Raw genomic sequence first — 12470 nt, 5'->3', positions numbered from 1 at the left:
AAGAGTCTGTTGAATTGCTTCAAGAAGTTAATGAAAAGTGTCCAACAACAGGGAATGCAAGATGCAGACCAAGTGCACCGCCAATGTATTTAGTGTGTTAACACCTCTGCGTTGGGGGGAAAGATTTTGGGGAAATCTATGTATAAATCGTAGGGCTTATGAAATTCTAGATTGGACAGGCCTTCATCCCCCCATTGTAGTGCTAGTTCCTATGCGGCGGGAGGAGGAGGGTAGAAAGTAGCCGAAGAAATTAGTGGCAGGAGAGAGGCTTTCATATGTTCACACTTACATGTAGCTGCTTGGCTGGGTCTCCTTCTTATTCAGCACATTATGTGGAGGCTGTTAGTTTGGATGCTTTATATTTTGCATCTGGTGTAGTGATAGCGATGCTGTTAAATATGTGGTTTGCCTGTCGCCTGCATTTTCAGACAAAGATCAAGAGGAGCATAAACAAGCCCCAACTATACTTTATGTAGGTGTTTGGCAGTATTATTTTATATGGCATGAAATTAGTGAATGGAAACTTTAAAAGAAATTGTTCATATTTTTGCAAGTTTGAAGTGTGCCGGGACTTTGTCAAATTCCCGTTAAAATAAATACGTCAATTTCATCTCCCTTCCAAATTCATTTATCTTGCTTTTTTAAAAGGTGTTTTCTACTTTACCTGATGTTTAAATTGGATTCGCTCGTTTATGCTGTTCTTTGCTATATCCCCCACGTTTTTCTTAAATGAATTACTAATGACAGAGCACTCCATCATCCCCTCTCTACAGCCACTTTAAGGAAAGCATGGTGATCTAAACCTTTTAACCTATTAAAGATGATTTTTCCCAATTGAATCAGACCCACCACAGGTGTAATAACTAATCATTTAAACTACACCTGCTATTATGTATTTTTAAGCCATTATGCGTGTTGGATAGATGATAATTCATGTTTATTGCATTGTCCGATGGATCCGTTTTGCCTACACTAGGCTGATTAATGTATTTAAAGAAATAAGAGATGCAATTTTTTAAAAAAAATTGATGGAATGCGCCAAGCACTGCATTGAGTGCACCATTAAACCCATCAGAACTTTGCTCTCTGACCAGAAATGCATATACCAAGGACTATATTAAAAAAGCAAGGTGAAACCTGTGCGTTTTAGTGGTGGGATTCTGTTTTCTTTCTCTGTCATGGAAAATTTTGGAAGGATGAGGGAAGGTGCATGCTTATGGGTAAATGAGGGGAACTGTGCTGTTAGCATCTCCTGCCTAGACCCCCTCGGTGGGCCACACCGTCTGGCGCCTGGTACACATGCCCTGCGAGCGGAGACTGCGCCTGGTGTGAGCGCTCTGATTGTCTCGTGCGTCGAGGTGTGTTCTTTTCTCCAGGTGAAGAACATTGATTCCCGAGCCGTCTGCACTGTGCACGTTGGCATTGACCCCGTGGGCCGGCCCGGGCCAGTGTGACTAACTGTCCTCTTCCAGGGCACAGGCCTGTCTTCCTGTAGTTTTCTCCTTCCTCTTTGGCCGCTTCCCCTTCCCACGTCCCCCCTTTCCTGTTCTTTTGCCTCCCCTTCTACTCGGACTCCTCTGCTTCCTCTTGTCCGAATGTCCCTGCCTTCTTCTCCCCTCCCTTTCCCTACTCCTCCCCTTTCCTTTGCTTTTTTCCCTCTTCTTTCTTTCCCCTCTCCCATCTCTTTATTAAAATGCACCCATTTTGGGGATGTTTGTCCAATTCTTGATTTTGGTCCAACCTGAGATGATGTGATCGAAGGCTGGGAGGGGGTGAGTATGTAGTTTTGGGGTTCTAGACTCTTCAGCATCGGTTTCCTGTAGTTTAGAACTGGTTGGTGATCACTGCAGTTCATGATGGGAGCTAATATGTTTGCAAATTATAACCAGTCTCAAGGAACACTAGGTTTCCCCAATGGACATAAGACACTGGGGGATAGGGGAGGCTAGGGGACTGTCTAGGGCGGGGGGGGGGAATGGACACGTATGTAATACCCTTTGTAATAAAAAATTAAAAAAAAAAAAAGGAACACTAGGTTTCCTATCATTCATAGGCCCAAAACTTAAGAACTGGGATCTCTGAGTTCATCCTTTAGGGAGAATGTGTTAGGGAAATATATAAGGAATTGCCCTGGCTTTTTTTTTTTAAACATACTTTTTATTGATTTTTTACAGAGAGGAGGGGAGAGGGATAGAGAGTTAGAAACATTGATCAGCTCGCAACGAAGGTACATGCCCTTGACTGGAATCAAACCTGGGACTCTGGGACCCTTAGAGTCTGCAGGCCAACGCTCTATCCTCTGAGCCAAACTGGTTAGGGCTTGTTTTTCTTTTTATTTACCCACATATTTTGTGATCAAAGAAGTCTGTCTGGTCTCAAAATTTAAATTCATATAAAATATAAAAAGAATATTTATAATTTGTGTTCCACTTGTAGTCACAGTACTTTCTGTTTGAATCTCTGTATATTACTCTTAGTCTGAAGGATCTTAGAAAACTTCCTTATATTTGGCCCCTTAGACATTTTTTTTCTCTCAATAGCTTTTGAGTGAACTGCAAGCCTGTTGACTTTACCTGTAACATGAGACTATATTATTCTTCGGTTTTGATGAGATGAATCGTGGCAGTCATTTAAAACAGCCCCCTTCCTACCTGGGGCAGGTTCCCATTGCGCTGGTGTCTGGGGTGAGAGCAGACAGGCTGCGTGCAGTCACGCTGAGTGTGCGCTGAGTGACGTGAAGGCGAATACCTTCAGCACTTCTTCCGTCCTCTCCGTGGCTCCTTCACAGACATGAAGATTTCTTTCTTTTTTTTTTTTTTTTTTTTTTTTTTTTTTTTTTTTTTTAAATATATTTTATTGATTTTTTACAGAGAGGAAGGGAGAGAGAGAGAGAGTTAGAAACATCGATCAGCTGCCTCCTGCACATCCCCCACTGGGGATGCGCCCGCAACCCAGGCACATGCCCCTAACCGGAATCGAACCCGGGACCCCCCAGCCCGCAAGCCGACGCTCTATCCACTGAGCCAAACCGGTTTCGGCAAAGATTTCTTAACTGTCTTGCCAAGGTAGATAGACAGTCTGTCTGTCTGTCAGCTTTTAGCCATGAAACCCCAAACTTGGTCCTTCGAAGTCTTTTCCGAATCGAGCACCATTACGTGAGGGGGACCAGGGTGAAAGGCTGTGCGTGTTGCCTCACAGGTGATCGGCCCAGCGGATGTTCCGCACTTTGCCGGGCTCTGCAGAGGCAGCGGAGTCTCTTCCTTCAGGTTCTTGCAGTGTGTCTGAGAGGCAGCCTGGACATTAGAAGACAGTGCAGTTATGTCTTTGGTATAGTACACATGACAAGCATTGAGGAAGCTGAGAGAATAGAGAGACCAGAGATGGCTGGCTTATGTAGGGAGGGCTTTCAGGAGTTAGCACAGGCCGTAAAAGGGCCGTGCTGGGGTGTGTGTGTGAGAGAGAAATGTTTAGACAAGTAGAGGCGGGAAAGGGAAGGCCTTCTAGAAACAGGGTATAGCACGGGCACACGTGCTGTGACGTAGGTGAGCTGGGAGGAGAGAGCTGCCTGCCGAGGAGGATGAAGAGTCAGCTTGAACAGGGAGAACAGGAAGAGATTGTGGCAGGTCTTAAACGCTAGGCTGAGGGGATTAGATTTGATAGAATCAGATACAGGAAACCAGTGAAGGCAGGGAACTGACATACGTTTTGTTCAGATAGATTTTAAATGTGAGAAATAACTGCTTATAAATGTGACCCCAATGGTGTGTTATTTCTATGGACATGGGATAAACTTAGAGGATTTTTAATCTTGAAATTCAGACTATTGACGTTTACTTTTCTTCTCTGTTGTATTCCCTCCCACCAGATTGCAACAGCAGTGAAGTTTCTACAGAACTCCCGTGTCCGTCAGAGCCCCCTTGCGACCAGGAGAGCGTTCCTTAAGAAGAAAGGTACTGGTTCCTCGTGGCCACGCACAGTGGCCTGCAGAAAGGGACGGGACGGGGCAGATGGAAGCAGTGCTATGAAGGGATCTCTTATAATTGTCCCACTAAAGTGGGGGTGGGTATGAGGGGTGCCCCCTAGCAGGGAATGCTGGCTTTTTCCTAACGGAGGAGCAGAGATGAGCTAACTCGGATAATTGAGCTCCAAACATAAGGCCAACAACTTAGCCCAGAACAGCCTGGCACAGCTGCATTCAGCGGCAGAGAGGCCCCTTGGATAAGACTCCTGCTTTCTGCTCCCATCTTCTGATAATGGCCCTGGCTGGAAGGCGGCTGGCCTCAGATTAGCTCCTGTAATAAAGAATGAGGAAGAAAAAAATGAAGGAAAAGGGAAATGAGATGAATAAACAAGGTCAGGTTAAGGTCAAGCTTGGGGTCCGTCTGATTTACGGATTGAAGTGGTGAATTACTGGTTTGGTGGTATTTCTGTAGGCATGGAGTAAGTGGGTCTTGACCAATTCAGTATTGTCCGAAGCAGACAGACTCTATTCTGGCTCTGTTGAAGTTCAGGATAGTTTTCTTTTTGTTAAACAACAACAACAAAAAACAACTACACCAAAAACCCTCAAAAAAAGAAACCCAATTTTTCATTTTTTTTCCTAGAAAGCTCTTATAACCATGAGGGAGGAAAGAAACTCAGCCTCAAAATTCTGGGTTTTGAGCTTTAAGTCATTTGTGGCTGGAAAAGCAGGTGGAGCGGTTTGGTGGTATTTCCTAGGTCTGCTCCATGGTATCCCACTGAGGCGACCCTGCAGGACGGAGTTCCAGGGCTGGGCTCGCAGGCCAGGGCGAATACGCCCGAGCATTTCATTCACAGGCAGCGAGCTGTGGAGAGGTTGCCTCTAGACCGTCCCTGGGACCGAGCTGCGGAGGGGCGCCGTGCGCTCGCTGGCGGCATCCTGCTCGCCCCCATCAGCAGGAGATTATTAAAATTTGGAGTGTGTTGGCTGGCCTCTCCACTCCACAACCATCATGCCATAAAAGAGTTTTTCCTTGAAATATGTGTACCTATGGGGAGTAATTAATCATAAAAGCTTGGGGATTTCAGCTCTCTCATCAAAGCATCGAAGCTGGGGAAAGCTGAGCCTAAAAGCTGTGTTGATTACCCGGGGTAACCTGAGACAAAATCTATGGTTGCCGAGAGATCCTTCGCCCCAGTATATTGTGCAATATTATAACTGCCTGATCTTCTCTTCCACTGACAATGACCAGTTATTCCTCATTTTCTCTCAAACGCATCTGGGTTAGAATTTCATTTGCAGAGGGTATTTAGAGCAATTTAGAGACAAATGTCTCTGGTGTTTGCCCGGCACTTCTCCACCGCAGGCTTTGCTGAGCAGTTTTAGTATCAGGAGCTCCATCTAATCTGTTTAATTTTAATAAATCCCTGACTGGGAGAGGGAGAGAAAAAAAAGAGAGAGGGAGAGAGAGAGAGAAACTCCGGACCAAATAATACTTCTTTTGAGTTAGTTGGCTAATAATCGCTGTAGAGAGGAAACCATTTTGTATAATTGTTATTTGTTGCTCCTTTTTAAAAGAAAACACAACTGGTAGATTAATTCATCTAAGAGTGTTTACTCTGTGCCACGCCCTGCGTTAGTCGGAGCCGAGGAAATCCCTGCCCTCTCAGAACTGCAGCTTTACTGAGGAAGGCAGACCAGTGCGTGAAAGAACGACACGTGTGGTATATGGTACGGCAAGTGCCCTGGCTCGGTCGTGGGTTGTGTACAGATCGTGGTGTTGGTGTGGGCGTGGGTCACACTTTTACACCGACGGTTAGAGCAGGTCCCGCTCAGAGGTGGTAGCTGAGCGCAGACCTGAAGGAGATGAGTATTCGCTGGCAGTGGGCTTCACCCCTTCCTGACCCCTCGTGTGGGTTAGCGCGTTTGGCAGCAGAAACCTTGAGAGGCACCCTACCCTTCTTTCCCAGGCGTTTACTGTATTTAAACTTGGAGTAGCTGGACTTGATCCCACATCTCCATTCTCTTTGAAAAGGTATTTGAGAATTATCTTTGGTAATTATCAGTAATTACCCATTTCTGAGCTGAGCACAATAGGCAAAGTTTTGGCAGGACCTTTTCTGGACAGAGAATTCTAAGGTTTGATCGGCGTCTGGGGGAGAAGAACCCATCGTGGATTTAAAGGTCACTTTTAAAATTACCTGTTGTTCCCAGGGTCAGGGGACTGATTAGTGCATCTTGGCACCATCCGAGAATAGGATGAGGGAGGAGGGGCTTTTGCAAAGGAGCAAGCATGTCCCGTCCCTAACAGAAGTTGGGAAGGAAGGAGACTTGGTCTTTGGGGCTGGGGAGGCTGTCTTAGGGGTGGGGGGACCAAGTTTCTGGTACCCTAACCACTGGTGTCTCCCCGAAGGACTCACTGCAGTGGTGGGTTGGGAGTGCTGGCGTGAGGCGAGTGCACAGCTACTGTCGTCTTGGCTTTTCCTAGCAAATGTCACTTCGGGGAATTGCAGTGGAGCTCTGCCTTGAATTATAATCTTGACTTTCTTTTTTTTAATAAACATCTCTTTCCTGAAAAGGCAAATCCAATTTTGTTTTCTTTTAATATTATTTAATATTTAATATAGAAATTGAGATCCCTGTAGTGCATGTCAGTTCGGTGGAAAATGAGGGTAACTTGAGGCGCATCAGCTGAGTTTGTTTTATTGTGAAACTGTAGCGGGAGCAGGGCTGCTCCCTGCCCCCGTTACTGACAGGTTAGACGGATGCTCTGATTTCTGGGACTGGGAGGCGGGGAGGGGTCATGGAGAGTGGCACAGGGATGGAAGAACGTGGTTTGCAAAGGTCTTTTGTGTTTGTGTGTTTTTATTTTTGTTTTTTGGAGATCTCTTTCGGATGCTTTAAAGTCTGAATATGGAGTCATTAATGAGAAACATGAAGTTATTAGAGTCATTTATCATTTTCTTTGAAGTTTGTACTGCCATTTTGTGTAATTTACAACATTTCTTTTATCGGGAGTTTTTTGGATGAAAGAGAAAAGCAGCTGTTCACCTTCAGAGCGTTAGAAGACATGTTTCCCCTCAACCACTCGATTCTGCAGATGACACATCAACTGCAGAGCCAGCCCACGTGCAGGGCAGTGACTGCGTGTGGGGTTTAGCCCGCACAGAACTGGCCTCTACATGGAAGCGCTTCTTGCCAGACAGGCATCATGGCCAGGCTCTCAGCAGGCTGCAGTCCAGCTTACAAACAGCAATCGAATCAGTCCGGAAAGTTAGAGGCTGGGTCATTGTTGTCAATAGGCTCATGTTGATCTGACACCCTATCCAACCACAGAATGTAGGAGGCAGTCTGCTTCCAGACGTGTGGCAGGCTGAGCGTAAGGTGGGGAAAGGACTGCCTGTGCGAGGGGGACGGGGCTGAGGCGCTAGAAGAGGTGGAGGTACGGGGAGTTGTCTGTCTGCTCACTGCGCTTTCACTGTCATCCTGTGAAGTGAGGCCCGTGGTGCTGCCGACACTGCTTGTGGTGCCCTCTCCAGTGGACATAACTCCTCCCGCATCTGAGAAACAGTCCGGGGGTGGGAGGAAAACTAAGCAAATTAAACTCACCGCTCCGCTTCCTCATTCTGAATGGTGAAACAACACCTCTTTCTTCTGTGCCTGCAAACGGACCCCGCAGTGGAAAACTGCCTCCTTGCAGGACGTGAACGTGAGGAAGAATCCCGAGGTCTCAGCCTTGGGAGCGGGCAGAGGGGAAGGCTTCTCTCACTGGACTATTTTAAGGGGAAGTAAATTCTTACACAGATTTCAACTTGGCTCTCTTTTATTACTTTTCTTTTTTATCATTTACTCCATTTCACGAGGTAGTTTGCATGTCCTTGAATGGAGTCTCGTTACCATGAAAGCTTTTTTAGCATTGATTTCATAACAGTCTTAATTTAATAGTGCCATCATTACTGAGAAGCTCTGGGAGTGGGCCCCGGCTTTCCAGGTCACTGACCTTTTAATTACAAACCTTGTTCTGATGGCCAGGTTATCGACTGGACAGCTCCCAGCTTGTGCCCCCAGGATGAAAACGAAAATAACTGCGTTTCCTCCCCCATCTCCAGGAAAAAAAAGTAACCTCATGTGTCTCTAAAATTAATTTTCTCCTTCAGCAATTAATTCTTTAATGTGTCTTAGAGAAGCCAGAAGTCTTGTTATAACGCTGTTTTTTCTAGAGTGTGGGTCCAGCAGATAGCTTGGTGGGGCTGGGGAAGAGGACGGAGATCATGCCAGCTACCACCCGCGCTTGATCATGGCCCATTTCCTTGTCCTTGGAAAACTCCTGCGGCTGAGCTGGAAGGAATAGCATTGGCCCTGTGAGGGGCGGCCTGGCCCTTCAGACTCTTTGTTGACGAGATGTGGGTTGCAGCATCAAGACTTAAATTCATTCCCGTACTGCTGGAGCCACCTTAAAACGATGTTCTCGTTCTGAGAAAGACAAGGGTTGGATGATTCTTCTTGGCATGTGTTACTTCTCTGTTTGTCTCAGATGACTACACGAGGAGTTCTACTCAGCCTTGAACTTGAATAGGTCCTCCCTCTCTCACCATGAAGAGGGAGAAAACACGGAGAGAGCAGTGGCCCGTAAGTAGGACGGACGACCATCGGTTCTGGTTTGCCCAGTACTGTCCCGGCTTTAGCACCGGAATTCTTAAGTCCCCGCCAGCTCCTCAGTCCTGGGCAAACAGGTCACCCCAGCAGTACAGCCTTACTCAGGAGCGAGAGCTACCAGAGACAAAGTGGGTATGTGTTTACAAGCTGGAGAAAGAAGTTCGGCAGTCAATCCCTGAGAGCCCAGCTGCGGTTGAGTGACATCTTCCTCACACACTGCCTGCTGCCACTCCCCCGGCCCTGCCCTGGTTTGGGTCCGGTGCAGAGAGCCTCTGGGGTGGGAGGCTGTGCCCTGCAGGTGTGAGGGAGCCGCCGGTGCCAAGCAGACAGGGCTGTGTGTGGCAGCCACGCGCTTGTTCCTGAGGATGATTGAGCATCTCCATCCATCTGTTGTAAACGGGCCATCTTCCTTCCCTGCCAGTCTTGCATCTGCATATCTGTCACCTGCTGTTCTGGACCAGCCCATTCATCACCCTGGCTGGTGTTCCCCCCATCAATTTTCCTGCTTCCCTTGTTATCCAAACTTGTCTTGAGCTCCACAGATTTTCCTAGGCATCCGGGGTGAGCTATAGCAGCTAGACCCGCTGAATGCTGTGGAAATAGGGTTTCCATGGCTTCCCCATGCAGAGGGGAGCTGATAACACTTGCTCCCCAAAGTAGGCTGAGTCAAGTAGGTACCTACACTCACCCTATGATGGGGGGGGGGTGCAGTGGACAGCTTGGTGGGGTGGGCAGGAATAACCCAAAGCTTTCTGGATTTACCCAACTGCTATGAGATTTTCCCCTGAAAATGAAAAATGATTCTTCTTTTCTTAAACTTGTGTACCTGAAATAATATTACATTGTGCAACAGTCCCCCCTTAATCTGCGGTGGATAAGTTTCAAGATCCCAGTGGGTGCCTGAAACCGTGGATAGTACAGAACCCTGTATACGCTGTACTGTTTCCTATCAGACGCACCTTTTCAATTAAATGAGGCACTTTATGGCTTCTCTTTGGCATATCCGAGTTGCCAGAATCACGATTCTTGTGCTTTTGCTATGAGGTAAAAGAAGGGTTTCTGGCACACAAGCACTGCATACCGCGACAGCCAAGCTGATAACTGAGGGGGCTACTAAGTGACGAACGGGCGAGCGCGTGCAGCATGGAGAGGGTGGACAGAAGGATGATTCACGTCCCTGGAGGGATGGAGTGGGAGGGTTTGAGATTTCATCTTTCTCCTCAGAAGGGTGTGTAATTTAAAGCTTATGAATGTTTACTTCTGGAATTTTCTATTTACTGTTTTGGACTGTGGTTGACCGTGGTTAATTGAAACTGTGGATTTGGGGGACTACTGTATTAAAGGTTTTCTTTCATCTTTTTGAAAATGTAAGATACGTACAAGGCTTAAAAAATTCAAAACCATAAAGGATATACAGTGAAAAAGAACTCTCCCTCCTATCTCTTGGTCCCGTCTCCCCTCCTGTTCTTTTTCCCAGAGGATGCTATTACCAGTTTCTTACGCATCGTTCCAAAGGTAATGTGTCCATAGAAAAGCATGCCAACATCTGTTACTCCCCCCACAGAAACAAACACTTTCAAATACAGTGGTAGCAGGTTTACACTTTACACTTGACATTGTGTCTTGGCAACCATTCCACACCAATACACGGGTCTGCTTCGTTCTTCTCCGTGGCTGCATAGTATTCCATTATACGTATCTCAGTTTCTTCTAACCAGTCCCAAGTTAGTGAACATAGAGGTTGATTCTGATGTTTTGTTGTTTCAAACAACGCTGCAGTGAATATATTCTTGTGTAGACAGTGTTCGACACGTGTTAGTTTGGCACTTTGCTAAAATTAAAGCATTTTGTATATGGTGAGTAGACTAGGGTATATTATTCTTTTTAAAAAAATATTTTTTATTGATTTTTTACAGAGAAGAAGGGAGAGGGATAGAGAGTTAGAAACATCGATGAGAGAGAGAAACATCAATTCAGCTGCCTCCTGCACACTCTCTACTGGGGATGTGCTCGCAACCAAGGTACATGCCCTTGACTGGGATCGAACCTGGGACCTTTCAGTCCGCAGGCCGACACTCTATCTACTGAGCCAAACCGGTTAGGGCTAGGGTATATTCTTCTTGCTTAAAATTTCATGAGATTGTGTTCCCCCAAAGAGAATATAAAACTATTTTCTAGGTAGAAAAAAGTTAATGAGGAAAGAAAGACAGCACAGGACTTCTTATGAACACAGCACAGATTTGGACTCTGAGAGGACATTGTGGTCATCGGTTACATGAAAAATGCTTTCGTTCTAAAAGAACCCTTTTAGCCTGTTTCTGAAGGGATATGGGCTCATAAATTTAAGTTTTGATTCCAAATAAACATTTAAATAAATGGAAAGCTTCAGAAACTTGAAGGTTATCTTTTTTCAGATGAAGTATACAGCTTAGTTTTCTTTGTCATTGTTGGACATTTTATGGGTCCGAGGGCATTGGTTAGGTAGTCAGCCTTTATTTAGTGCCTCTTGTGTGCGGAGTATTATTGCGTTAGGCACTTCACGAGAGAAAAGCCAACTCTCCATCTTGTACAACAGGCTCATCAGGAGGTTGTGGGAATGATGCTGAGTGCTTATCAGCGAGGCCTGTGTGTGTCCATGAGATACAGCTGTGCCTCAGCTAGAAGTCAGCAACGTCAGGCGGGGGAGAGGCCAGAGGATAAAGCTCACTAGACTGAGCTCCTCCAGGGCAGCGACCACGTCTCCCTCTTTCCAGCATCCTCAGCGCGCAGCTTGGCCAGCCTCAGCCACAGACTAATGAGTGAGCGAGTGAGTGAAGGCATGACTGCAGTCAGAAGACACGGGAACAGTTTCAAAGGGGCTCGGTTATTCCTAAGTCTATGATTTAGGTCAGGGGTGGGCAAACTTTTTGATTCGAGGGCCACAATGGGTTCTTAAACTGGACCGGAGGGCCGGAACAAAAGCATGGATGGAGTGTGTGTGTGAACTAATATAAATTCAAAGTAAACATCATTACATAAAAGGGTACTGACTTTTTTTTTTTTTTTTTTTTTTTTTTTTTAGTTTTATTCATTTCAAACGGGCCGGATCTAGTTTGCCCACGGCTGATTTAGGTGTTTGTTCAGCTCTAGTGTCATGTAAAGTAGCTTCAGGATTGCTAACTTAGGTGCCATTACCAACTAGAGTACATTGTTTATATGCAGTTCTTTTTGTCTTCAGTCTTTTTATTTATTTTAAAAATATTTTTATTGACTTCAGAGAGGAAGAGAGAGGGAGAGAGAGATAGAAACATCAGTGATGAGAGAGAATCATAAATCGGCTGCCTCCTGCACGCCGCACACTAGGGATTAATCCCGCAACGCGGACATGTGCCCTGACCTAGAATCGAACTGTGACCTTCTGGTTCATAGGTTGAAGCTCAACCACCGAGCCACGCCGGCCAGGCTTGTCTTCAGTCTTATGGTATCCAGTAAAAACACTCTTTTCCAAGTTGCTCATGTTCAACACAGCTCACTTTTGACCTAGACACTGAGGGAGGCAGTGGGCGTAGATGGTCAGAGAAGGGTTGGAGGGTATTGTAAGGGAGGCTTATGCACAGGCATGTGTGCAATTAGCTGGGTTGGACCAGGGGGTCTGCACAAAGGCAGGGAATTGAGTTTGGTGAGATGGGCAGTGAAGGAGGAGCCAGTGTTAGGACTCAATATTATAAATAATTAGAGGCCTACTGCAAGAATTCGTGCATGGGTGGAGTCTGGCTGGCCCCGCCCCAGTTGGGGTGGATCGGAGCCAGGCCTGTTGGGAGGAGGAGATGATGGGAGGTTGGCTGGCTGCGGGGAGGGGCCCCGGGAGATTGGC

The 12470-nt window shown here is 46.3% G+C and overlaps 1 protein-coding gene across 5 annotated transcripts in view; it reads left to right on the top strand.

Annotated features, from left to right (window-relative positions):
• The window catches only part of PEX14 (peroxisomal biogenesis factor 14), a 133808-nt gene that overhangs the window by 53995 nt on the left and 67343 nt on the right, over positions 1 to 12470 (top strand). For all 5 annotated transcript variants that reach the window (XM_015565893.1, XM_006766730.2, XM_015565892.1 and 2 more), the window contains one exon: positions 3866 to 3950. In XM_015565893.1, coding sequence (XP_015421379.1) covers positions 3866 to 3950 — 85 coding nt within the window. The remainder of the gene's footprint in view (positions 1 to 3865; positions 3951 to 12470) is intronic.

This window comes from Myotis davidii, unplaced genomic scaffold, assembly GCF_000327345.1.
Source record: "Myotis davidii unplaced genomic scaffold, ASM32734v1 scaffold299, whole genome shotgun sequence".
Classification (NCBI taxonomy): Eukaryota; Metazoa; Chordata; class Mammalia; order Chiroptera; family Vespertilionidae; genus Myotis; species Myotis davidii.
The sequence above is the reverse complement of the archived record's forward strand: the minus strand, read 5'-3'. Positions and strand labels throughout refer to the sequence as shown.